The sequence below is a fragment of the Scardinius erythrophthalmus genome (genome assembly GCF_964197995.2).
Source record: "Scardinius erythrophthalmus genome assembly, chromosome: 1".
NCBI lineage: Eukaryota > Metazoa > Chordata > Actinopteri > Cypriniformes > Leuciscidae > Scardinius > Scardinius erythrophthalmus.
This window is the reverse complement of record NC_138221.1, coordinates 68676087-68703093: the sequence shown is the minus strand read 5'-3', so window position 1 is coordinate 68703093 and position 27007 is coordinate 68676087. Positions and strand designations below refer to the sequence as shown.

Here is a 27007-nt window from a genome sequence, read left to right as displayed (position 1 = left end):
TAAACACAATGGAAATAAAAAAAACAAATAAACACATAAAATCAAGTTCATGTAAAAGCAATCCTAAAATAAAATGTTTTAAGAAGAGATTTAAAAGTCACTAATGTACTTGCTTCCCTGATGTCGGCCGGAAGAGAATTCCAGAGCTTAGGAGCATAGACAGAAAATGCTCGGTCACCCCACGTATGAAGCCGTGTCTTCGGAACAACCAAAAGACCACTCTGAGAGGAGCGCAGATTGCGACGTGGTGTGTAGGGGATTAATAAGTCAGTCAAATACTGAGGTGCCAGATTGTGCAGAGATTTATAGGCCAGCATTAGGATTTTAAAATCAATACGGTACCTAACAGGTAGCCAGTGCAGGGACTCCAAGACCGGGGTTATATGGTCCCTGGCCCTGACCCCAGAAAGTACTCTAGCAGCTGAATTTTGAAGATATTGCAATTTATCCAATGATGATTTAGATACCCCAGCTAGAAGACCATTGCAGTAGTCAATGCGCGAAAAGACAAAATAGTTTATCAACTTCTCAGCTACCGAAAAGGACAACATAGTACGTAGCCTGGCTATATTTCTGAGGTGATAAAATGATGTCTTAACTGTATTCTGGACAAAAGGCTCAAATGACAGTGTGGCGTCAAATATGACACCCAGATTTTTTAATTTGGTCTTAAACTCCAGTGCAACGCCATCAACAGACAGAGTAGGAGACCCAACCTTTCGCAGTTGATGTGGAGATCCAAGGAGCATAACTTCTGTTTTTGAGCCGTTTAGTGACAGAAAATTATTGGACATCCAAATCTTTATCTCAGCAATACAGTTAGAAAGATGCCCAACGTTCAATCTGTGTATCATCAGCATAAAGGTGATAGTTAAGGTTGAGAGATTGTAGTAATTGACCAAGTGGATAGATGTACATACTAAAAAGTATAGGACCCAAGACTGACCCTTGTGGAACACCCGTATGAACAGGACCAACTTTGGACCTATAACCACCCATAAAAACAAATTGACTGCGGTCAGTGAAATAGGACTTGAACCAGTCAAGAACAGTCTCTGACAAGCCAAATACATGTTCGAGGCGATTGAGTAATAGAGCATGATTTGACAGATTTCTCACATCAGAATTGTGCTTTTTTAAAACAGGAGTAACCGCAGCAGTTTTAAGTGCTGCTGGCACCTCCCCAATTGACAAAGAGTCATTTATTATAGCAAGAACTGAGGGACATAAAGGACCAAAGCAAGATTTAAACAGGCCACCAGGCATGGGATCAAGTATGCAGGTGGTAGCTTTCATACTAGAAATGTAGTCCACAGGTCTGCAGGCCTCTTACACACAACTTATGCACATGGCCTAATCTTAGCTGCGCATTAAACATCTTTTTCTGTGTTTTCGGCGGCAGTTACAACGGGTGAGATGTTTTTAGTGTTTGCCGGCGTCCACCATTACCCACACACACACACACTCCCTCACTCATTCTCTCTGTCTCTCTCTCATACACACACATACAAACACACTCACACACACACTCTCTCTCACTCTCTGTCTGTCTTACACACACTCCCTCACTCACTCTCTCTGTCTCTCTGTCTAAATTCAATTCAATTCAATTCAATTCAAATGAGCTTTATTGGCATGACACACACACACACACACACACACACACACACACACACACACACACACACACACACACACTCACATGCACACACACACTCCCTCACTCACTCTCTCTGTCTCTGTCTCTCTCTCTCTCAATTCAATTCAATTCAATTCAATTCAATTCAATTCAATTCAATTCAATTCAATTGAGCTTTATTGGCATGACTTGCACAGTATTGCCAAAGCATTGGCCATTACATAAATGGACATTACATACACAAATAATCAATAAATTCAATAAATCAATCAGTAAACAAATGCATGAATACATTTATATAATCAAGAAAAAAAAAAACACCTTTGTACATTTGTACCAACATTCAGACAAGATAAGAATGAGAATGATTCTGACTCTAGTTTTGTCCACTGGCTGACTCTCGTAGTTTGTGGCAGGCTGTTACATATATTGCTGCTGTTGTGATTGAGCTAGAGTTCTCTCCCAAAATATGATTTAATTTTTCTGAATAGGGCTTGGGCGTTGTGACGTCATTACTTGGCGTGGCGACCATGTTGATGGCCTCGCGAATGTAAACATACAGCAAGTCGAACGAGGAGAAGCAGAGTTGGGAGAAAGAAAAGAAAGGTCTGTGACGTCTGTTGTGAGTAAGTGAATAAATAGATTTGAGTGATTTCGCCATTTACTCGTTCTTGTTTATGTTACGTAGGCTAGATCTCTTCTCTTAGAGCTGTTAATTTTTATGAGAGGTCGTAACAGTCTATTTGATCATATGCATCAGTCGGAGTGCCTGGTAGTAGCTGTTAGGCAGGTGAAAAGCATTTAGTTAATGTTGAATATTGGTTGAAAATTTACCTATTGTGCGTACCGTTTTGGCTCCCGCTGGCTACAGGGGATCCGCGCTGCATTTTGTTTAAAAAACACCTTATATATTATGTAAGGTCCCGTGGCAGGTGCATATATCCATGACAGGTCCCGAGGAAGGTGCATATATCCGTGACTGGTCGAGTGACAGGCGCATATATCTATGGCAAGCCAAAGTATTCATAAACGCCTGGTCAGGCGTCTGATTGCACACTGACACGTCAAAAGCGTGCGTTTCGACCCTGATGCACGTCAGGACGTGTGATCTGCCATTTAAAATGCACGTTCTCGACGAGCGCTTTGGGGTCACCGAAAATGCACGTTTTTGAAAATTTGACAGAGGAGAGGATTATAATTGGTGAGTTATTATAATTCAATAGCTATCATTTAGGTAAAAAAAAAACTAATTTTTTGATTTTTTGATTTTTTTTTTGATCCGTGACCACAAAGTGCACGTTAAGAACGCATGCTTTTATGGAAAATCGTGCGTTTGGCTGTCGAAACGCACGCTTTTGACGTGTCAGTGTGCAATCAGACGCCTGACCAGGCGTTTATGAATACTTTGGCTTGCCATAGTGCACGGTTACGAGCGTGCTCAAGACTCTGAGAGTGTCAGAGCTCTGTCACAAAACCAATAATTGAACTAGACAGAAGTGACAGAACCCTGACACTTTGTTGTTTATGATGGGATAATTCTTGAGTTTCAGTCAGAATTCAGCCAGAGAAAACGTGCACTTCAGTTCAGCGATGACTAATCTGAACGCCACTGATTGGCCATCACACTCAAACTCAACAGAAATGTGTGTGATTGGTTATACATTATTAAAAATGCTTTGTCACAGTTTTTAATAAATGTGATAAGTGATACTGTTTGAAGGCAAATGCTTGGATGGGTGAAAAAAAAGAAGAAAAGTCTGAAAATTGCTTTCCAAAACAACAATTGTGGCTGTTCATGCGTTTATGTCTAGGATTGTTGTTGATCTTTAACATTATAGAAATGAACAATATGACATCTTTTGAAACGCAATGCTGTTTCAACATTTTCTCTGTACTTTTATGGGGGATTTAGTTTTTGTATTTTATTTATTTGTAAATTGATGGTGAAATAAAGTTTTAAACATACATACATATATATATATATATATATATATATATATATATATATATATATATAAAACAACCTCTCTCACACATGCACCGTGTCATAAATGGGTTCACAGACATGTTCGAGAAGGTTATCTGTTTGGGTGATCGGTGTAAGATGGGGGTCTCTTAAAGAGTATGTTGGGAAATGAAGGAGGAAGTTCCAGTTCTACGTCTTTGTGAGGTTTCTACAGCTTCTATAGTATCAGAGTCTATACATTATTTTCTCAACACATTCTCACTAACAACTTATCTGGATGCTTTGTCAGGACTGCTTGGTGTCACTTTTTAACACACTGGGACCCCTTCAGTGTTCAAAAACTATTAAAAACTCTCAGTCTCTCTCACATACACACCAGCCAGGATGATTCATACTGATCCACTTACTTGAGTTTGTCCAGTGTGCAGTCTGGGTGCTTCATTGCATCAGAGAGCAGCTTCAGTCCTGATTCTCCTGGGTGATTGTAGCTCAGATCCAGCTCTCTCAGGTGTGAAGGGTTTGAACTCAGAGCTGAAGCCAGAGCAGCACAACCTTCTTCTGTCACCAAACACTGAGATAATCTACAACAACAGTAAGTGTTCATGTCAGTGTGCTTCATTTTTAGAGAATATACACAACAATAAACAACACGGCTCTTCAAACCATCAATTATCTTTACAAGGACCTCTGATTGATTACAATTAGTGATGTTGAGATTACCCAATTTCAAAATTGACCGTTATTACAATGGTCACATTATTAACCCTTGTGTGGTGTTCATATTTCTGTTACTCAGCCAGTGTTCATGGGTCTGGTGGACCCGCTGCATTTCTGGGTTTTTAATTCAACACAATCAAAAATGTTATGTTAAAATACTCAACTGATGTTTACTTCATCCCAATTACAAGCAATATAAACAGCATATATGGTTAATATTTTCTCTTTACCTTTGTTAGATCACATTTAAGAATTGCAACCTCGTGTGGGAATGGCAGGAGTAGAAGCACAAAACTCACTCTTGCACTCTTTCACACAATCTCTCTCTCACACGCACGTACACACACACTCAAGCACACACATACACACACCCACAACACACACACACACACATACACATGCACACACACACACACACACTCACTTGGATTTGTGGTGTACGGTCACTCTCCATAGGCATAATGGTGTTTCTAATGTACAAAATGTATAATCTGTCCCCCTACACTAACCCTACCCCTAAACCTACCAATCACAGAAAACTTTTGGCATTTTTTGAATTTCAAAAAACACCATTTAGTATGTTTTAGTATGAGGACACAGATGTCGTCATAAACCATGTTTACGTTGTAATACCCATGTTATTATACACATTTGTGTCCTCATAAACCATATACAAGAACATACACAGACTAACAGCAGGCCCTGACAGGAGGAGGACAGAGTAAAGGTACACAGGACCTACAATTTCCACACTTTTATTAGCCCCGGGTCCAGTGGACCCGAACATCCTGTGTGTAATATAAATGTGTAGGGGGGGTGTACAGTGTGTTTTCATTGAAAATGTGTTCTGATATATATTCCTCACAGAAAATGAGCCAAGGCCAATGACTCTCAGTTTGAAAAACTAATTAATTGTATCATTTTTCTTTTGATAAAAAATTTAAACGGGTCCAACAGACCCGAACACCATACAAGGGTTAAACAGTAAGAATTTGGAAGCTATGTTTAAAAATAAATAAATTAATTAATTAGTCTGACTTGTGTGTAGGGTTGCAAAATTATGGGAATTTTCAAAGATGGAAACTTTCCATGGGAAGTAATGGGAATTTAAGGGAATTAACAGGAATTTATGGGAATAAACGGGAATAAACTGGGAATTTTCAAAGTTTAGGGTCGGCTCTTCATAGGGAACTTAAATATAGTTGAGGAAAGTATATTTTAGCATAATCTTGACTAAAACAAACAGATGCCATTCAAATACACTTGAATATCCGTGCCATTCCTCAATCACATGCACATAGCACACTGCTTACTGCATGGCTATTGAGACCACACCCCCTACTGGCACTGTGCATGCCTCCATCACATGTACAGAAGCCCCAAGCACAAGACTATTGAAGGCACACATTTGAGCCTGTAGACTAAACAGAGTGAAGTAAGTTTTGATGATATTATGGGGAAATATATTTATTAAATGTTTAAATTGCAAATATCACATACAAATGTATTCATCTAGTAGATAGCAAGCTGATAAGTTAGATGCTAAATAAGCTAGCATAACTTTTATTTACCACATAATTAGGGCTGGGCGGTATGACGGTATAATATCGTTACCGCGGAAGAAAATGTCAACCGTAACAGATTTTTTTATTCCGTGTATACCGCGACATGTAAATAAGTAGGCGTGGTTAACTCGCGTGCAGCGTGTGTGAGACTGAGACACTGATATTTGTCAAAGAAACATGAAGAAAAACTAAGAGGATCCACAAAAGGAATTACGTTTTCAAAATTAACGTGATATTTTCGGGGGGGGGGAAGGCGCAGAAGTCAACTAGAGCAGTGCAGCACACTGAAAGTTTAGACATGCTCGCAACGGGGCTTACTTGACAAGTTCATATATCAATATTCTAACGAATAGGAATAACCTTAAATAATGTATCTATCCGTCTCTTATGTGTACAGTTACTTTCAGAGTGGTTACCGCAAGCGGTTGCCGCGGTAATGAATATTTCCAAAATTCCCCAGCTTAACTTCCCATGGAAATTTACCAGAAACTTTCCGGAAATTTACCGGAAATTTTCCGCCCCTTTGCAACCCTACTTGTGTGTGGCGTGACTCTGCAGTGGCCGAGCCAGGATTTTTTCACAGGGGTGGGCAAGGGCAAGCAACCAGTCTGGGGTGGCACAGAAATCTTAATCATTAATCATCTCTGTATCTGTGCATCTCTGCACCTGAACTGATGACCTCTGTTTCTGTGAATCTCTACACCTGAACTGGTGATCTCTGTATCTGTTCATCTCTGCACCTGAACTGATCATCTCTGTATCTGTGCATCTCTGCACCTGAACTGGTGATCTCTGTATCTGTGCATCTCTACACCTGAACTGGTGATCTCTGTATCTGTATATCTCTGCACCTGAACTGGCGATCTATGTATCTGTGCATCTCTGCACCTGAACTGGTGATCTCTGTATCTGTGCATATCTGCACCTGAACTGATGATCTCTGTATCTGTGCATATCTGTATCTGAACTGATGGTCTCTGTATCTGTGCATCTCTGCACCTGAACTGATCATCTCTGTATCTGTGCATCTCTGCACCTGAACTGATCATCTCTGTATCTGTGCATCTCTACACCTGAACTGTGATCTCTGTATCTGTATATCTCTGCACCTGAACTGGTGATCTCTGTATCTGTGCATCTCTGCACCTGAACTGACCATCCGTGTATCTGTGCATCTCTGCACCTGAACTGATCATCTCAGTATCTGTGCATCTCTGCACCTGAACTGATCATATCTGCATCCGTGCATCTCTGCACCTGTGCATCTCTGCACCTGAACTGATGATCTCTGTAACCAAAGCTCCCGACCGCTTTCGAAACAGCAGAATATCACTTCCACTACGTGTTTCGCTATTATCGACTAACTGAAGATATTGTCTCAGATCAGGGGTTTCAAGTTCATATCTCAGGTCTGGAAAACCTTCTTTCGCCAATGTAAATATAAACCTCACATCAGGATATCACCCACAATCGAACAGCCATACCGAATGCCTAAAACAAGAACTCACAAGGTTTCATAGAATATAGTGTCAGCAGAATTAGTCGGACTAGAGCCGCTTCTTACCCTGGGAAGAATATGCTCAAATTCCCTTCAGAAACCCTCCACTGGCATTACTCCTTTCCAGTGTGTCCTGGGATTTCAACACCTTTTATTTCAGTGGTCAGGGGAACCCTCTGAGTTACCGGCCGTTGACGACTGGCTCTGACGGAGCGAGACACTATGAAACCAAGCGCACATCCAACTTCTGGATAAGGCGGAGTGAACTGCGATGCTAATCGTGTCTCATGAATGCACAGTCTGCACAAAATACCAAAAGCCAATTTCAGGGTTTTCATTAAGTAACAAATTAAATTTCGATTTGTTTTTCATCAAACAGTATCATATACCCCTAGAACACTTGGGAATATAAGACACGTCACATGGGACCTTTCTGTGATACTTTTGGATCTTTTTTTAAGCTTGATTCTGGTCACTATTCACTCCCATTATGTGGATGAGCGTGAGCATGATATTTTATTTTAAGTCTCCTTCTGTGGTCCGAAAAAAAAGAAGGACATACTGCATTAGAAGAACACCAAGGTGATTACATTATGACTTTCATTATTAACTCTTTCCACACCATTACACATCTTCTGAAACAGTTCTGAATCTCCTGAACAAAACACAAAGACGATTCAGAAACAAGGGATCTCATATGAAATCATATGCATATGTGAAATAACGCGATCACCAACATTAAACAGCATATAAATCAAAACTGCCTAATGTTACTGAATTAAATGTCGATTCATGATGAGCTATAGGCCCGTACAAGCATTAGGGGTGTTGAAGGACTCGATCTACTCTATCTGTGTTTTTATCATTGTTCTGAATTCGATCTGGATGTGGTCTTTGACAAAACAACGTTATCATAACCGGCAATGTTCGCGTGGGAGTGTGCAGACGTTAGTGCAGAGAGGAGACCCTGAAGCGGAATGAATGATCATTGTCAGAAGAGCTGAGTGGTGCTGTGAAAGAGGTTTATGTTTTAAAGAAAAACGTACATTGGACAAGCTAGATATTGTGGGGAGCAGTGGTAAAATTGGGCCGGGGCTCTCCGGGGCTCAGCTCCGGCACATAAGCCTGCTCGTTTGTGTCCTGATGTGCCTGTTTGCTGTCAGCTGCCTACTGGAAATTATGTCACACAAAATTTTATGAAAGTGATGCTTTTGAAAACACATTTCTGACAATAAATGAAAGATTTTTGAAATGTCATGCCTATTTTGTCTCGGCGGAGCTGAGATGAGAACAATCGGAACACGGCCGTATTCTTGTTCAGCTGCTTAATCTCGTTGTAAGTCGATCATGATCGCGCACCGCTCACGCATGCCATGCGCATCTAGGTAGGCTACTACTCAGAACTCTGACACGGATAAATGTACGCTGTAATATATAATGAATGTTCCTGGGAGATCCGTAGTTTCCGCGGGATGTGGAAGCGCACAAAAGTTCCAGAACCTTCTACTGCCTTAAAAAAAAAAAAAAAAAAACTCACAAGCTGCTGGCCGCCACTGCAGCAGTTCAGCACAACGTTGGTTGTACAAAAAGTGCCCTGGCCTTGAATGACAAGGTAAGGAAAATATGTTTGGCACATTGTATGGGTCACTATATCATAACAAGGTAATACAATGTGTAATCAAGTGATGTCAATTCCAGCGTTATGGACGTAACATTTGCAGTAAAAACTTGAAATATAAATTCTCAGAAAATGCATTTAATACCAATATATTGAAACTGTTAATATATCCATACTCCTTTAACCCTCTGGGGTCTAAGGTGTTTTTGGGGTCCCTGACATGCCCTGACATTTGTGCTTTTTTCAGTTGCTTATATACATATTAATGGCAAAGGTGTAATTATACTCTATTTAGCACAAACATGGCTACCATAATATGTGAGCAACATGAATGTACATGTTTGCATTTTTGAGAGAATAATGTTTATGCATGGTTATTGAAAAAACTAAAAACTAAAGTTTCTGAAATAAGGCCACAAAACACATACTAAATATGTGTCAATAAGACTTTTGACTAATGGATGTTTTTTCTTCAAAATGATGTGAAAATCATCCTGCCTAATCATTCACATAACACAATACATTGATTTAAATTTTGCAAAGCACTTTCTGTTTGTAAAGGCAATATGCGAGTGGGCGTCAACGATCCAACACCATCATGCATATTTAGTGGTTCGCACCTGAGGAGACAATGGGGCCCGCATACTTAATGAGCCATTCATTCAGGTGTGTCACTGAGCCACAAGAAAGAATGCAAGAGCAACAGTTGGAAGAATCTCAATTTTTTTTTTCTTCACAAATCGTGCTTGCAAAATGTCCTATAATATCCAAGGAAAACATGTCTAGTAATTGTGCAGTTAATTCTCATACTGTATTTTCAGTTTTGGAATATGTATCCTCTCCCCAAATTTGTCACTAATAAAACACATTAAAAATTATTTAAAGAAAAGGCTTATATTTACCTTTTAAATATTTACATCTACCTTGTAATTTATTTATTTTTTATTAAAAATGTTACAATTACAACAACAATTCAAGTGTAATCTTTCTTTGTAAAAACTAAAGTATACATTTTATCATACATATTTCAAAGTTAAGGATTCATTACTTAAATAAACACTAGCCTATAACATATTATTTGATTACTTTATTTTTGACAAAACATACTATATTTAACATATGAGCAAAAATTGGCAAACAAAAGCTTATTTGAGGTGGCAGATATTTTACAGTAAAAATGTATAATCTATCCAAAACTAATCAACGAATTGTTATCTTTCATATGTCTGTAACATAGGTCTTTCATTTTTATTATAAGAACTATAAATGTTAATTTGCAGTTTAATACGTTGCTTATACAAATACATTTTATTTCAACATATTTCAGTCGATTTTTACTCAGTATAGCAATACAGTTTGCTAAAAGTGAAACATTCATTCACACACAGAAACGCAATTCAAATTTAAACCGTTTTTTTTTTTTTTTTTGCGAGTTGTGGTAAACAGCGTGCATCTCTGCTGTTCATTCATTCACACACAGAAACGGTGTAAACAAGTACAATGATCTGAATAAGCTTGATGTGTTTTCTCGAGCTGATATGGGGGCGTTCACAGGTTTGCGTGGATTGCCTCAGTCATTTGTGTTTGAATAGCGTGCGCTCTCCATGGGTGGGGTAAAAATAATGAGCTGAGATGAGAACGACTGACATCTCTCTCTTTTCATACAGATTGCATAACTGAGAATATTTGTTTTTTTATAAAAAATACTTCATTTTAAAGAAGAGAATTCAAGCTTCATGCCTGTGTGCCTGTGTGACTGTTTGACTGGGTATTCGCCGAGTTATGGTTCATTTTCGGACGCGTTTCAGAATGGACTTAACTGACAGAGAGAAAGCAGAACTTGCTTCGTGTTTATTTTTCTTTATTTGGCAAAAAGCACAACACTTTGTTTTTATTGGCCCTCATTTATCAATCTTGCGTAGAAATGGGCGTATATATTGGCGTAAGATTATGCTTACACTCTTCTCATCGCCTGATTTATGAAGCTGTGCGTACCTTTGAAATTCTGGTGTACGCAATACCTGCCCTTGATAAATGCCGCGGCTGAAATCGATCGTCATTAGAATAACACGCCCCTATATATTCAAGTCTCCGCTCCCCCCACGCCCTCATTTTACGCCATGGACACACGGAAGACGGCAAAGAAGAGAAACTTCTTTGAGAAAGAGAAAGCGAAACCAGGGAAGTGGAAAGAAACAAAATTGATTTCTAGATTTTTATTATTAATGACGCTTATTGTTATTTAGAAGAAGAATTTCATTATTATTATTATTATTTGTATTATTATTATTATTTAAAATAAGAAGAATGGCATTTTTATTATTTTGTCAGTCTGAATTATTTTTTTGGTCATTGAAAGCCTTTCATTACTAAACCCAGTCCGTGCACACCTGCCGGGCCTAACCCTGGCCTAACCACCGTTTCAAAGAATACAACGGCGAGCGCGTCGAGTATAAACGCCTCGTCCGTTTGGGGAGGTGCGCGCGCAGTCTGCGGAGACTCGCGCTGCGGAGCCAGGCGAAAGTATAAACAAGGCTTGAAACGTCAGGTAAAGCGCACAGGCTCGCAACTTAAGGAATATGCCTACAATTGAAATGCTTTGGCAAATTCACACAAATTAAACATTGAAGTCCATGTTGCACAGAAATAAACACTGAAGTTTATAATTACTATGTTGTTGTTGTTTTTTATAGTGGGTCATAATATATTATATCTTTTAGTTTGTCAGTGCGTTTTGTGGTGTTAGGAATTGTTTTTCTGCGCATTCCCACTCTCAAAACGTGCGTACACCACCTCCCGAGCTGGCGTAGGATTTGAGCGTGCCGTACGCCAACGTCCATATTGATAAATCTCAAAGTCACCGTGGTTTTGGGTGTACGCCAGGTGTACGCTGGAAATTTGGTGTACGCACTTTTGATAAATGAGGGCCATTGTGAGTATACACAAAAATACACACTTAACAGGATCGATTGATGTATGAAACTCCTATGGAAAATCAAAGTCAACAGAGTATTTATGAGTCTCTTTTACACTGATAAAAAAAGCGAGCTGGTATCGCTGGCGATACCGCCGACCCCAGGGGGTCAATAAAGGAGTCCAGACATTAGAAAAATATAAGTCTATACATGCGTTTTATATTTAATATGAGGGAAATAGGCTACATATGCCGTGGACGTGACACAAAAAATCTTTAACTTTTAGGTGACAAAATATTTTTTTGTAATTCTGTGAATTACACTGCGCAAACCAAAAGTAATACTACCCACCAGATCAAGAAGGCTTGGCTCTCCACAGAACAGAACATAACATATTCATTTTATTTTATTTTTCATGTTCGCATTTATGAGGAAAAAACAATGTTACGGACGTGAGCGCTCTGAAAGCGGCACTAAAGACTGCTTTAAAACTTTCACTGAGACCTCAAACAGAAAGCACAAAGCCTTTCTTTAACATTTATTTCGTTTTGTATTAATTGTATCTTAATTTTAATCAATGTTTCATCAACCAATTGCCTGGATTTAATAAATAAGATAGCAGACAATAAATAAATAAATAAATAAATAAATAAATAAATAAATAAATAAAGCAGACAATAGATAATCATGACACGGAGGCGCTGGCGCGTGAACCTGGAGATTGTCTCATAAAGGAACCGAAACTCAGTGATAAGGTAGCCTACTTGCCTGACAGACCTGAGACGTATATAGAAAGCTTGAAATGTCTTATTTTAAACAGAACAATTCAAAATGAAAGAAAACAGACTGCTGCTTGTGTAATCTGTATGAAATGCGCCTTTCTCTCTGGCGCGTTCACTACTGCAAAGATCGCGAGTTGTCAACTTCATCTATGCAGGGCTCTGATGATGGGGGTATTGGTCCTGAGGTGGTATGTGAACCTCGGCGAGCCACAGATTTGTCTCTCAGAGCCACCAACGAGAAGGCAAAATCAATCGGCAGGTCTATGGCAGCCCTGGTGGCGACTGAAAGGCATCTGTAGCTCAACCTCAGCAATATTAAAGAAAAGGAGAAAAATTTTCTGAGGGATTCGCCTCTTTCTACGTCTGGTCTCTTCGGCGGTGCAGTTAATACTGCGGTTGAGAAATTTCAAGAGGCATCAAAGCAGGCAGCTGCTTTACAGAAACTCCTCCCCCACCGTTCTCATCAGCAGGCTGCTGGGCGTGAGCAGCCTCAAATATCTAAAAGTAGCTCTTCATATCGTGCCACTCAAAAGCAGAGCGTTGCCTCCCATGCTTCCCCTCAGAGATCTCAGGGACACGGAGGGCGCTCGCAACACTAGCCTTCGAGGGGTAAAACGGATCTGCGGACCGTTATTATCGCCAAGAAGGCTGGTGCAAAAAGGTCCTGACACCCGAGGGTTCAGGCCAATGAGGGTAGTCCCCCCAGAAAGTAGAGCAGTTAGCACCTCTTTTTACGGTGCCCGTCTCTCTCTTCGGTGCCCTCAGGGGACCGTTCTGCCAACCCTGCCACCTCTGGTGTTTCAGGGCGCAGCGGTCTCCGGAGAGCACATATCTCAAGGACCACCCGGAGAAGTAGTGGCCTCGGGATGCCCGCCCCCTCTGAGGAGGGATTTAGAGCAGTCCGTTCAGTCGTTCCCTGCCGGTCCTCCGTTACAGGGCGATGGACTGACTACTCAACAACAACAAAATCCAGAAGCCAGTCTCGAGAGGCTGGTACCTCTAGTATGATCTTTGACAGCATGGAAGCTACTGCCAAATGTTTCTCGTTGGGTCCTGCAGACCGTAGAAAAAGGGTATCAAATACAATTCGGGTCACGCCCACCCCGGTTAATGGGGGTCCTATCCACAGTGGTGGCCCCCGAGCAGGTTCTGGTTATGGAACAAGAAGTGAACACTCTGTTAGAGAAAGGGGCCATAGAATATGTACCTCCCTCCAACAGGGAAGCAGGGTTTTACAGTCGGTACCTCATAGTTCCAAAAAAGGACGGCGGATTGCGTCCCATTCTGGATCTTCGAGTTCTAAACGAGTCAGTTATGAAGTTCATGATGTTAACATTGAGACAGATCGTGCCACAGATCAGGTCCGAGGACTGGTTTGTCACGATAGATCTCAAGGACGCGTATTTCCATGTTTCCATCCGTCCGTATCACAGGAAGTTCCTGAGGTTTGCTTTCGGGGGCAAAGCTTACCAATATCGAGTTCTTCCATTCGGCCTAGCTTTATCACCCCGCACTTTCACCAAATGCGTGGATGCAGCTCTGGCACTCCTGCGCCTTCAGGGTATTCGCATCATGAACTACATCGACGATTGGTTGATTTTAGCTCAGTCGCATCAGTTGGCAGTTCGGCATTGAGATGTCGTTCTCGCACACATGAAAGAGTTGGAGTTACAGCTAAACGCCAAGTCCTCACTCCACTTCAGAGGACCACTTTTCTGGGTGTAGTTTGGGATTCAGTGTCGATGCAGGCGCGCCTGTCTCCGCCATGCATAGAGTCCATCCTTGCAGCAGAGTATAAAGCTAGGCCAGTCACTCACTGTCAAACAGTTTCAGAGACTGTTGGGCCTTATGGCAGCAGCTTCCAACGTGATGCCTTTTGGACTACTGCACATGAGGCCCCTGCAGTGGTGGCTCAGGACCAAGGGGTTTTGCCCGAGGAGCAACCCATTTCACAAAATCAGGGTCACGCGGCGCTGCTTATGTGCCCTGGTTATGTGGAAGAAACCTTGGTTCCTGTCCCAAGGTCCCGTGCTGGGAGCTCCTTGTCGTCGCAAGATGCTAACGACGGATGCTTCCCTCACGGGTTGGGGAGCGATCCTACAGGGTCCTTCAACTTAGGGTCTGTGGAGAGACCATCATCTATCATGGCACATCAACCGCCTGGAGATGTTGGCTGTATTTCTAGCTCTCAAGCATTTTCTCACAGATCTCAGGGGACACCATGTTTTAGTTCACACAGACAACACATCGGTAGTCGCCTACATAAATCATCAAGGGGGTTTGCGCTCACGCCCATTATGAAAGCTGGCACGCCATATCCTCTTGTGGTCCCAAGACAAGCTGTTGTCGCTCAGAGCAGCTTACATCCCTGGGGACCAGAATTTAGGAGCAGACATTCTGTCGAGACAGAGGCTGAGGCCAGGGGAATGGAGGCTCCACCCCGAGGTGGTGGAGCAGATATGGAGGGTGTTTGGCCGAGCACAAGTGGATCTGTTTGCGTCTCGAGAGACGTCTCACTGTCCACTTTGGTTCTCCCTCACGCATCCAGCTCCTCTGGGACTGGATGCTATGGTACAGACGTGGTCGAGGCTGCGTCTATATGCTTTTCCCCCAATCGCTCTGCTCCCGGGAGTTCTGGAGAGAGTTCGCAGGGACCGGATTCACCTACTTCTTGTAGCCCCGCGCTGGCCGGGCAGAGTATGGTTCCCCGATCTCGTGTCTCTCCTCGACGGGCCTCCCCTGGAGCTACCCGTCAGGAGGGACCTTCTGTCCCAAGCGGAGGGCTCGATATTTCACCCCGACCAGAACTGTGGAAGCTGTGGGCTTGGCCTCTGAGGGGGCCCAGCTCATAGAGTCAGGTCTCTCAACTGAGGTTGTAGAGACCATTCTACATTCCAGAGCTCCCTCCACGAGGAAACTTTATGCCCTGAAGTGGAGAGTTTTCACTTCCTGGTGTAGTGACCGTTGGTTGGACCCAGTTAACTGCCCAGTTGGTACAGTGCTGGAGTTCCTGCAGGAGCGTTCCACTGCAGGTCTAACCCCGTCCACCTTAAAGGTTTATGTGGCGGCCATAGGTGCTTACCACATTCCTTTGGGTGGAATGTCTGTGGGGAAGGACCGTTTGGTATCTCGTTTCCTTCGTGGCACTTTGAGGCTGAGGCCTGCAGCTCGTTCCAGGGTGCCCACTTGGGATTTGGCTGTTGCTCTCCAAGGCCTTTCCCTGGCCCCTTTCGAGCCTATAGAGGATGTACCGGTCAAATTTCTGACACTGAAAGCTCTTTTTCTCCTCGCTATTTATTCTCTTAAGAGAATAGGGGATTTACAGGAATTGTCGGTTGCTCCCTCATGCTTAGAGTTTGCACCTGGTATGGTCAAAGCATTTCTCCATCTTACGCCAGGTTATATCCCCAAGGTTCCCACTAATGTGGCTAGACCTATTATTCTGCAGGCCTTCTGTCCTCCTCCCTTTCAGAATACGGACCAGGAAAGAAATAATTTGCTCTGCCCTGTTCGGGCGTTAGATGCTTATGTCCACAGTGCTGCCCTCCTGAGTAAAACTGATCAACTGTTTGTGTGTTTTGGGCCCCCAAATAAAGGGGTCCCCTGCATCTAAGCAAAGAATGAGCAAGTGGGTGGTTGAGGCCATTTCACTTGCTTATGAAAAAGCTTGCTTATAAAGCTACTACTACTACTTATGAGGCGGCCGGACAGCCTTCTCCTTTGGCTGTCCGGTCTCACTCTACAAGGAGTATGGAGGCCTCCAAGGCCCTTATATCAGGAGTTTCCATTCAGGATGTTTGTGATGTGGCAGGCTGGTCCTCACCGCACACCTTCGTCAGATTGTACTCTCTGGACCTAGACTCTACACCAGGGTCTCAGGTTTTGTCATCCTAGTGCTGCTCACTCGATTTCACACAGGACAGACATTGGTAGCTATGGTGGCGTTGGTATAGACGTTCCCCATAGCGTCAATCTCGACGCAGCGCGAGTTCCCTTGAAAGGGAACGCCTCGGTTACGACTGTAACCTCGGTTCCCTGAAGAGGGAACGAGCGTTGCGTCACCTTGCCATATCTCCTTCATGCCTGTCAGCGACTACTTCAGACTTTACGAAGCTGGCGCTCTGTGGTGAGTGTAACTCTACCGCTGCATTAACATGTGATGTTAATGTACGTCAAGTTTTACAGTATTGGGACTGAGGCACCAGAACTGCAGCTGATAGAATGTGCGCTGTAGCACGATACTATCATATTTCTTCAAAAGCAGATTGTGGAGACATTATGTCGCACTATGTCGTGTGACATGTCACTATGTCATGTGGCATATGTCGCACTATAGGCCTACAGCCCTGCTTATGCTAATGCAAGCCTCATTGATGTAATATTTATTTATTGCAATGTTTTATGTTGAAATTTTGTATTATTTATTAAAGAAAATTATAAAAAAATTATAACAACCTACTGTAAGCCTATTTAATTCTTAATAAAGAATTCTAAAACACAAATGCTGCCAAATAACATCGGTTAGCAAGTCCTGGTCAATGTTTTAATTTTACGATCATTTAATTTAATATATCTCACTGTTATGTTTCAGTTAATAAATCTATTAACAAATCGAAATAACACGAGGTATAACACACATAATCTATTGACTAGGGATGCTCCGATCAGCATTTTTTTTCTGGGAATTCCTGGGATTTAGTATCGGCTGATACTGATCACTGATCCGATACTAAAATAAAAACAGTGCTGAATTACCTTATAAACAGTATGCCTCACTGTGTGGAAGAGACTGGGATCATTCTTTTGTGAAAGGCATCAGGCAGGCTTGACTTAAACATTACTTTCTTAACTTTATGGGGGGGGGGGGTGCTGGATGGCTAAAATACACATTAATTGCGCAGATATTAACATAAATAAATACATGATATTCAATAAAAATAAAAAGAAGCATGGATAAAAAATAAAAAGAACAGTTTGCACTGCATAAATTTAAAATTATAAATAGATTAATTCTTATTAAAGTAACAAAAGTTCTTTAGTCAAGAGCAGTGAGTAATTTCCTCTGTTCCCTTTGTTCTTTGAATAACTTTACTGACAGAAAGCTTCATTGGCTGCTGTCCCTTTAAGATCTGCTGCTGCTGACAGAGACACGGATCTCACACGCGTCTCATTCTCTCACAACTTTTTACGTTCATTTAAGACTTTATTTAACTCATTTAAGACTGCTCAGTCTGTTCTTATGAGGATACTCGACAAAACGGAGATTTTGGCATAATTGCACGTGTTAGTGTTCGTTCAACTTCAAGCCGAAAGAGAACTCGATTCTGGTCTTTCTGTGCGTCGTGTGTGTGTCTTGAATGGTGTAAAAGCATTTGCATGAATAAGAGCACATCATATAATGTGACGCCAGCCAAAGGATGACCGAAAAAAACGGATGCTGCATTAACTGCGTTAAATATTTATCCAGTCTTCTCCTCCCAGTTCTACCAGTGACGCTTATCCAACTTCCCAACTTATCCAGCTTCCCAACAAAACAGGAGTGTTGATAGGTATGCACGTTAGCTTGTTTGTATTGGAAACAGTTTACCTGCCGACTGCATTCTGCGCATGTTGCTAACGCGTGATGTCACACACTTGCGCACAGCATAGAATTACCGCGAGAGCGTTTAGAGAGCCGACTGCTTTGTAAGCTTTCGAATCGCTCTCGCTGTAATTTGATGCCCCTACGGATCGGGCCCATTGTTACCGATACCCGATCTAAAATTTTATTCCATATCTGAGCCGATACCCGAAACAAATATCGGATCGGAGCATCCCTACTATTGACATGCATTGCCATAAGAAAAATTGGGCACACAATGTTAACGTTTAGCCTGGTTGAGTAACAACTTTTAAGAGTTCCTTGTGCACGCCCAAATCACTCTTTGCTATAGTTAACAATCTCACTAATCCACCACAACATTTTATTTCTGGCTCTGCAGTACTTGTGAATAGCTTTTCTCAATTCTTTTCAGACAAATTGAAGTTAATTGAATCCATTACCAAAGACACCAAAGTGACTCACATGTTCATTTGATGTAAGCTGATTCAGCTCATTCAACAAACTCTCTCTGCTTTCACTCTGACTACCTCTGCTGCCATAAGTGATCTAATTATGAAGTCTAATTCCACATCCTGCCAACTTATACAGGGCCGGCCCTGGCCAATTTGCTGCCCTATAAGATTTCACCTGGTGCCCCTGGAATCACAAACAATTGTGTTCTGATAATTTTGTTCATAAACTTACACAGAAACAAACTGCACAGCTTTGTCTTGTTTTTCGTTATTTTGAAAATATTTTGGAAACACACACAAGCACAAACACACACACACACAATGTATTATAGATACAATATAAATATGTTTATATTATATTATGTTATTGCAGAAAAAAAACTATATTACAGAAACCTTGCTTTCCTTGCCTTTCTTACAGCATATGTAACATTCCAAAAATTATAAATAAGAGCATTGCACAAAAATAAATAACTATACACAAACTTGAATGCACTATGCAAAATGCATGGCAAATGTTCTACAGCCTTACTCGCCTTGCCTTTCTAGCACCAAAGTCATCTATGATATCGTCAGTGACTGTCACAGGTAGAGTGGCATAGATTCTCAGAGCGACCCACATATTGGGGTAAATTTCCATCAGCTTCTTCTCGTGCAGGAAAGTCAGGAGCTCAATGTTTGTCATATTTTTTGATGGCAGATGTGGAAAGTTTTGCATTTCTAATACAAGTTCTCTGCCATCAATCTCTGGCTGTCCATCATGGCTTAAAGCTGTGCTCAGGGTTTGACAGTGCTCTAACAACTCTTCTTTGGACATGTTGGTAAAATTGAGGAGAACTCCAAATTTGTCAATTTTGTTTGAAATTGCGAATAGAAAATATGCTCAATGGAAACACGTCAATTTCGCAAAAACTCCCATTTATCGCAAAAAAGTCTTTACACTCGCTTGAGGTGGTTTTTCAGGCAATTCGAAAAAGAAATATTTCACAAAACTGCAATGGTAACAGTTTTTGCGCATTTACAGGTCACCTGACTTAGAAGGTGTGGTGTGTTTTGGACAGAATACGAGACGGATTTCTTTATTGAATTCATAAAATACAAAAGAATGACAGAAATACTGGATTCTAAACCTCAAAGAAATGCCACAATCTCGGAGGTGGCTCTGAGAGACCTCGGAGTAGAAATGAGTGAGAAAAACCCATGAAACACTTGTGCCGCTCACAGTATTAGGGTCTTTCCTTGCCTTGGATAACACGCATACGTTTCCTTCCATTAATAATAATAATGTCTAGTGCGGTACATGGCTGTGATATATATAAACCTACCAACGTCTGTTGCCATGATTTATGGAATGACTTATCGCGAGAGGAAAATTTTTTAATTGGAAACGCTGTCATTTCGCAATAGTTTTTTATCGATATTAAGAAAAAAATCGCAAACGTTTTGCGCGAATCTTTAAAGTAAATGCGCCTACTGACTTGCCCAGCCTGGTACCTTACTGCCTGGATGCTGTCTACCCTGCTTTCCCACCTGGTCTCTGACCATGATTTCAGGGTGGTTTTGACGTGTTTCATGAGGATATCCCATCTATGGGTGGAGGCTGAGAAAAGTTTGAACAATTTTGCTACATATCCAAAGTAGCCAATGGCATCTGTGTGTGCTCTTAGCAGCATCAGCTACAACCAATTTTAAGGAGTGGGCACCACATGGGACAAAAAAGGCCCTTGAGTTCAGTTGAAGCAGCTAGCCTGAACACCTTAATTCTTTCCCTTCATGTTGGCACCATTATCGTAGGATTGTCCTCTGCAGTCCTCAAAGGGGATGTTCAGCTCCTCTAGTCTTTTGAGGATGAGAGCAGACAAACTTTCCCCGGTTGACTCCTCTGCCTCAAGAAAGCCCATGAAATGTTCTTTAATTTGTGGCAATTCTTCTTCCAGTGAAACAATCCTGACAATCACAGAGAGCTGTTCTTTATGACTCAGATCAGGGGTTCAATCTAAAATGATGGAGTATTACTTTGAGGTCTTGATCTTTTCCAATATTTTTTCCAGTATTTTTGTGCTTATTGAGTCTATTAATTCATTTTGGATTATTTTGCCAAGGTAATGTGTGTGACTTCCAGCTCCACTTTCAACCCTACCAACATGCTGCTTCATTATTGGGTCAAATTTGGCCATAAGCTCCACTTCTTTAAGAAAATTGCCATTGTCTGGTTTGTTTAATGTGTCTCTGGATCCCCTTAATGCAATGTTTCTTTCAGCTAAGGACTAAATAATTGCCACCAGTCTGGTAAGCACCTCTCGCCACCTGTTTCTCTCTGCCTCAGCAAGGGCCATCTCTTGCTCTTGTAATGTGCTCATGACTATCCTCATGGACCTTGAGCATGTGGCTTGCATTTTTCCAGTCCTGTAGTCCTTCTTTAATCAATTTGAAATCTCTTTCTGAGAAGAGATGTGCTTGATGCTGAATCACTGGGCAGTGCTGAAGTGGAGGGAAGAGATGTGCTTGATGCTGAATCGCTGGATGGTGCTGAGATGGAGATGTCTGCAACAGGTGGCCCAGGATTTGCAGGGACGGGGTTCAGATATTTCAAAAGTGCATCTGGAGAGAGAAGAGGAGGATTATGTGACCATTGGTGTCATGATTCATGTCCTGTGTTTCCCTTGTCTTGTGTGCACTTTTGTTATTTCCTGTTCTGTGCCATGTTTTGTAGTCCTTTGTAGTCTTTCTTGTTTATTAGTCTCCCCAGATGTTTCTGATTAGCCACGCCCCCTTGTTATCTTGTTTAGCTTGTTTGCCTCTGTATTTAACCCTCTGAGGTCGGCAAACGCACCGGCGCGTTTTGCCGGATTTTCTCCACATTGTAGCACTATAAACTTAAATTACTCCATCATTTATGGTCATACAGAAAAAAGAAATATAAAAAAAGAATCTGTGATATTTCTCCTTTTGTATGTGTCCACTTACAAATCAAAACATTGTGCTTTTGTAAAATAAAGAAAATAAACAGGGTGTGCGTTCTGCCTCTCCGTCGCGGTGAACTTTTTTTTCTTGAGCACGTCTATAAACTGAAACAAAACTCAGCGAATACTTGTCACACATGTATGAGCCATATACCTTTATAAACATTTAAGTGTGTACTTTTAAATGATCGGATTCAAAACGAAAACAAATATTCTCTGTTTAAGTAATTTGTACAAAACCAACAAGATTTCCAGCTTCTCAAACGCTTGCTAATTACAGGTAATTTGGACACGCCCATTCGCGCAAAAGATATTCACATGCAAATGTCCACATGGGGACGCGAACGCGCTCGTTACCTCAAAAACAAAACACCAAAACACTTCACAAGTCTCTGCTTTTCGTCCAGTTTGAAAGACGCGCCTGAGCTTACATTGGAATTATACCTCAGAAGAAGAAGAACGCGATTTGACAAGGAAGATGTAAGGTAAGAAATTATTACATATTAGTTTGTTATTGTTGCATACATTTCACATTGCAGTTGAACTGTTGCTAGATATATGGTGAATATTATAATATTTAGACCCGGGTTTACTGTTACTGTGTTTGTGGATATCTGCTCAAATGTAGATATGGTAATCATAATGTTTTGAGCGCGATCGCGTTTGAATGTATCATATTTGGAGCGCGATCGCGTTTGAATGTATCATATTTGGAGCGCGATCGCGTTTGAATGTATCATATTTGGTGAAAAGCACCAAACGGCTTCATGTTTTTACTATTATCTCATGCCATATCATCATAACAAATGGAAACATTTGAAGTAACATGATAATCAATATATTTTTCTCTAGCTTAGTTGTTTTATTTTGGAATATTTATAGGCTGCTAATATGGTTATTGTTATTATTTTATGCAGCACTGCGCATTTTTTTTTTTTTTTCTTTCAGGGCCCAGATGCCACTCCTGCTGACTTCAACATTCACATGAGTCTCATGAACATGGTAAAGTGAAAATCAAACACCTTGGAAATAAAAGGTATGTACAATGTTTTTAGGATTGGCACAAAGGTCTCTGTCTTTCGATAATAGTTTTCAATGAGTGCTTTTTTGTCATTGGTTCTGTATCTTTGGATTATGTTGTGTTGTAAATAAAGCCAAACAATTTAAAAGCCATTCTTTTTTAAATCTCCTCATTTACTGTATTGTGCAAGGTTGCTCAGAATGATAGGGCCCTGATAGCTCCTAATAGGGCCATTAGGGAGTGTCTTTGTCTTTCTCAGGTGAGAAAAGCCATACATATTAATGAGCTCTCGCATAAGGCTTATTCACACAAAACACGTCGTAAAATTTTTTAACCAATATATTGTCTTATCTGAATGAGCAGTCAGGGTGATTTTCACATAGTTTTAGAGCAAATATTCTAGGCTACGTCATACAATTTTCAAAAGTCTTGTGAAGAAATAATCAGTATGGGTTTCATGGCCTTATTTCAGTGAGAATTTTTTTTTGTATTTTCACAAACCACGCATAAATGTCATTATCTCAAAACAACAAACTTTTACACACATGCTGCTGATATATTATTGTAGCAGAGTTTGTGCTGAATACAGTGTAATTAGACTTTAGCCATGAAAATGTCACAAGTAACAGAAATAAGCACAAATGTCAGAGCATGTCAGAACACCTCCAGGGCCCAGAAAACAGCTCAGACCTCAGAGGGTTAAACCCTGTGTCTTGTGTCAGTGTTTGTGGGTTCTTGACTTTGTAATGTTGTATGTCCTGTTCCTGAGTCATGTTTCCTAGTCCAAGTCTGTCTGTCAAGTTCTGAGTCTGTTTAATTAAAGCTGTTGCATATGGATCCTGCTTTCTCCTTTAATTCCGCCTGCTTCATTACAATTGGGTGTTACATTTTATTATTAAAAAAACTGATGATAGTGAAACTATAAAAATACGGCAGCACCTAAACCACATTATAGCTTAAACACACAAACAGCAAGAATAATTACATCTGGTATTCATGCACAAAACTCTTTCATTGAGCACTTCTCTAGCATACAGTAGTTACATTTTCAAAATAAATTTTGAAAGTGTTTGTTTTCCAGTGTATTGTCACATTCACCGTCTGTCATCGTCCTGTCTTCACTACAGTTCCCAGAATCCTCTTTGTTTCCACACCTGAACTCACTCCCTCAACTACCCACCTGTTCATCGTCATCATCATTTGCATCACCTGTCTTGTGTTCATCTGTCTGTGTATTTAAGTTCTCCCTTTTCACTCCTCAGTGGTCGGTCAATGTTTGTGTTAGCACTCTGTCTGTGCACGCACACTGTTTAGAGTATTCTTCTGTTGAAATAAATATTGAGAATTTTGGATCTTTTGCCTGGAACTTCATCTTCTTCTACCCTGAGACGTTACATATATGGCATGGCAGCAATGTCCTACTAACTACACTTTATGACATGTTATAACCATGAAACAGAGGAGAAACATAAATATTTATTTAAATTGAATTTTAGTGTTGCTATTTTTAATAAACCCACATATATATATATATATATATATATATATATATATATATATATATATATATATATATATATCAGATGCAAAAGCCTCTAAGTGCCATCTGAAATTTTCTTCTAGAATTATCATTTTTATGAAGCTTGTATATTTAAGTTCAGTAATTTCACTTAAATGGCAATGAAAATTACCTATTAATTGTCATTAACCCTCTGAGGTCGACAAACGCGCCGGCACGTTTTACAGGATTTTCTTCACATAGTAGCACAATAAACTTAAATTTCTCCGTCATTTATGGTCATACAGAAAAAAGAAATATGAAAAAAGAATCTGTGATATTTCTACTTTTGTATGTGTCCACTTACAATCGAATCAAAACATTGTGCTTTTGTAAAATAAAGAAAATAAACAGGGTGTGCTTTCTGCCTCTCCGTCGCGGTGAACTTTTTTTTCTTGAGCACGTCTATAAACTGAAACAAAACTCAGCGAATACTTGTCACACATTTATGAGCCATATACCTTTATAAACATTTAAGTGTGTACTTTTAAATGATCGGATTCAAACTGAAAACAAATATTCTCTGTTTAAGTAATTTGTATAAAACCAACAAGATGTTGCTAATTATTTTTAATTTGACCAAGCCCACACGCGCATAAGAGATTCACATGCAAATCTCCACATGGAACGCGAACACGCTCATTACCTCAAAAACAAAGCACCAACAAACTTCACAAGTCTGTGCTTTTCGTCGAGTTTGAAAGACGTGCCTTGAGCAAACATTGGATTTACCTCAGAAGAAGAAGAACGCGATTTGAAGACAAGATGTAAGGTAAGAAATTCTTAATTATTAGTTCATGTTATTGTTGCATAAACTTCACATTGCAGTTGAACTGTTGCTAGATATATGGTGAATATTATAATATTTGGACCCGTGTTTACTGTTACTGTGTTTGTGGATATCTGCTCAAACGTAGATATGTATAATATGGTAACCATAATGTTTAATATTTTGGAGTGAGCTCTGGTTTTGAATGTATCGCGATCGCGTTTGAAAAGCAAAACTCACCAAACAAAGGCTTCATGTTTTTACTATTATCTCATTTCATATCATCATAACGAATGGAAACATTTGAAGTAACATATGATAATCAATATATTTTTCTCTAGCGTAGTTGTTACTGAAATCTTTTGGAAGATTTATGCTGCTATAGGTTATTGTTATTATTATTTTATGCAGCACTGTGCATAGCCTATGCTTACAAAGCACAACAAACCTGGTGTTCATTATATTATATATTGTTGGAAACATTTGTGTGTGTGTGTATTCCGTGAATTTTAAAAAGCAATTTTAACCAGAAAAATCTAAAATGGTAAAGTGAAAATCAAACACCTTGGAAATGAAAGGTATGTACAATGTTTTTAGGAATGGCACAAAGGTCTCTGTCTTTGGATCATTGTTTTCACTAGTGTGCTTTTTTGTCATTTGTTGTGCATATTTGGATTATGTTGTGTTGTAAATAAATCCAAACAATCAAAAAGACATTCTTTTTTAAATCTCCTCATTCTTTGTGCAAGGTTGCTCAGAATGATAGCGCCTGATAGTTCCTAAAATAGGGCCATTAGGGAGTGTCTTTGTCTTTCTCAGGTGTGAAAAGCTTACATATTAATGAAGTGATCACGCCCCTTTCGCATAAATCTTTCTCACACAAAACACGTCTTAGAAATTTTAAATCAATATATTGTCTTCTCTGAATGAGCAGTCAGGATGATTTTCACATAGTTTTGGAGCAAATATTCTAGGCTATGTGATACAATTTTCAAAAGTCTTGTGAAGAAATAATCAGTAGGGGTTTCATGACCTTATTTCAGTGACAATTGTTTTTTTTGTATTTTCACAAACCACGCATAAATGTCATTATCTCAAAACTACAAACCTTTACATACATGCTGCTGATATATTATTGTAGCCGAGTTTGTGCTGAATACAGTGTAATCAGACTTTAGCCATGAAAATGTCACAAGTAACAGAAATAAGCACAAATGTCAGAGCATGTCAAAACACCTCCAGGACCCAGAAAACACCTCAGACCCCAGAGCATTAAAGTGAAATTACTGAACTTAAATAACCGAGCTTGATAAAAATTATCATTCTAGAAGAAAATTTCAGATGGCACTTAGAGGCTTTTGCATCTGAACTCTTCACATATATAACAACATTTTATGTAGAACTCATTTTAAATAAAGATTTACGTTTATATAGCAACATTTTATGTAGAACTCATTTTAAATAAATATTTATATATAGCCTATATAAAATTATAAATTTAGCCAATTCAAATAAAAATACCATAAAATACTGCACAAGTAAGTTCAACTAACTATGTCATAAGCTAATTCAAATTAGCGAATGTTTACGTTATGGTGCAAGTGATTTCAATGTTAAGTCAATGCAAGGACGCGTTACGCATGTAAAAAATTCCTGCGGCGCAAATTACTAGCATCGTCGAACTAACTTAATGCAACATAGATAAACTGATCATACATCATGATGTTGTCATTACCTACCTCTGTCTTTTTTGCATTTTTCTTCCTCTTCTCTTCTTTTTTTTCTTCCCTGGGCACCAGATGGCTTCGGTCTTTTTGACATAATGATAACTTATCAGTGTCAGTGAATTCGCCCATCCGTCACTCACAATCACACACAGGTAACGGATGTCTTCTTTTCAGCAGGGCGGGGGCGGGGGAGATTGATGCATCACTCAGTCGGA

The 27007-nt window shown here is 40.2% G+C and overlaps 1 protein-coding gene across 4 annotated transcripts in view; it reads right to left on the bottom strand.

Annotated features, from left to right (window-relative positions):
• Positions 1-27007, bottom strand: part of LOC308688082 (protein NLRC3-like) — a 79570-nt gene that overhangs the window by 3090 nt on the left and 49473 nt on the right. For 2 of the 4 annotated variants that reach the window (XM_081360946.1, XM_081360948.1), the window contains one exon: positions 4013-4186. The exons of the other annotated variants lie outside the window; for them this stretch is intronic. In XM_081360946.1, coding sequence (XP_081217072.1) covers positions 4013-4186 — 174 coding nt within the window. The remainder of the gene's footprint in view (positions 1-4012; positions 4187-27007) is intronic. 4 annotated transcript variants of the gene reach the window in all.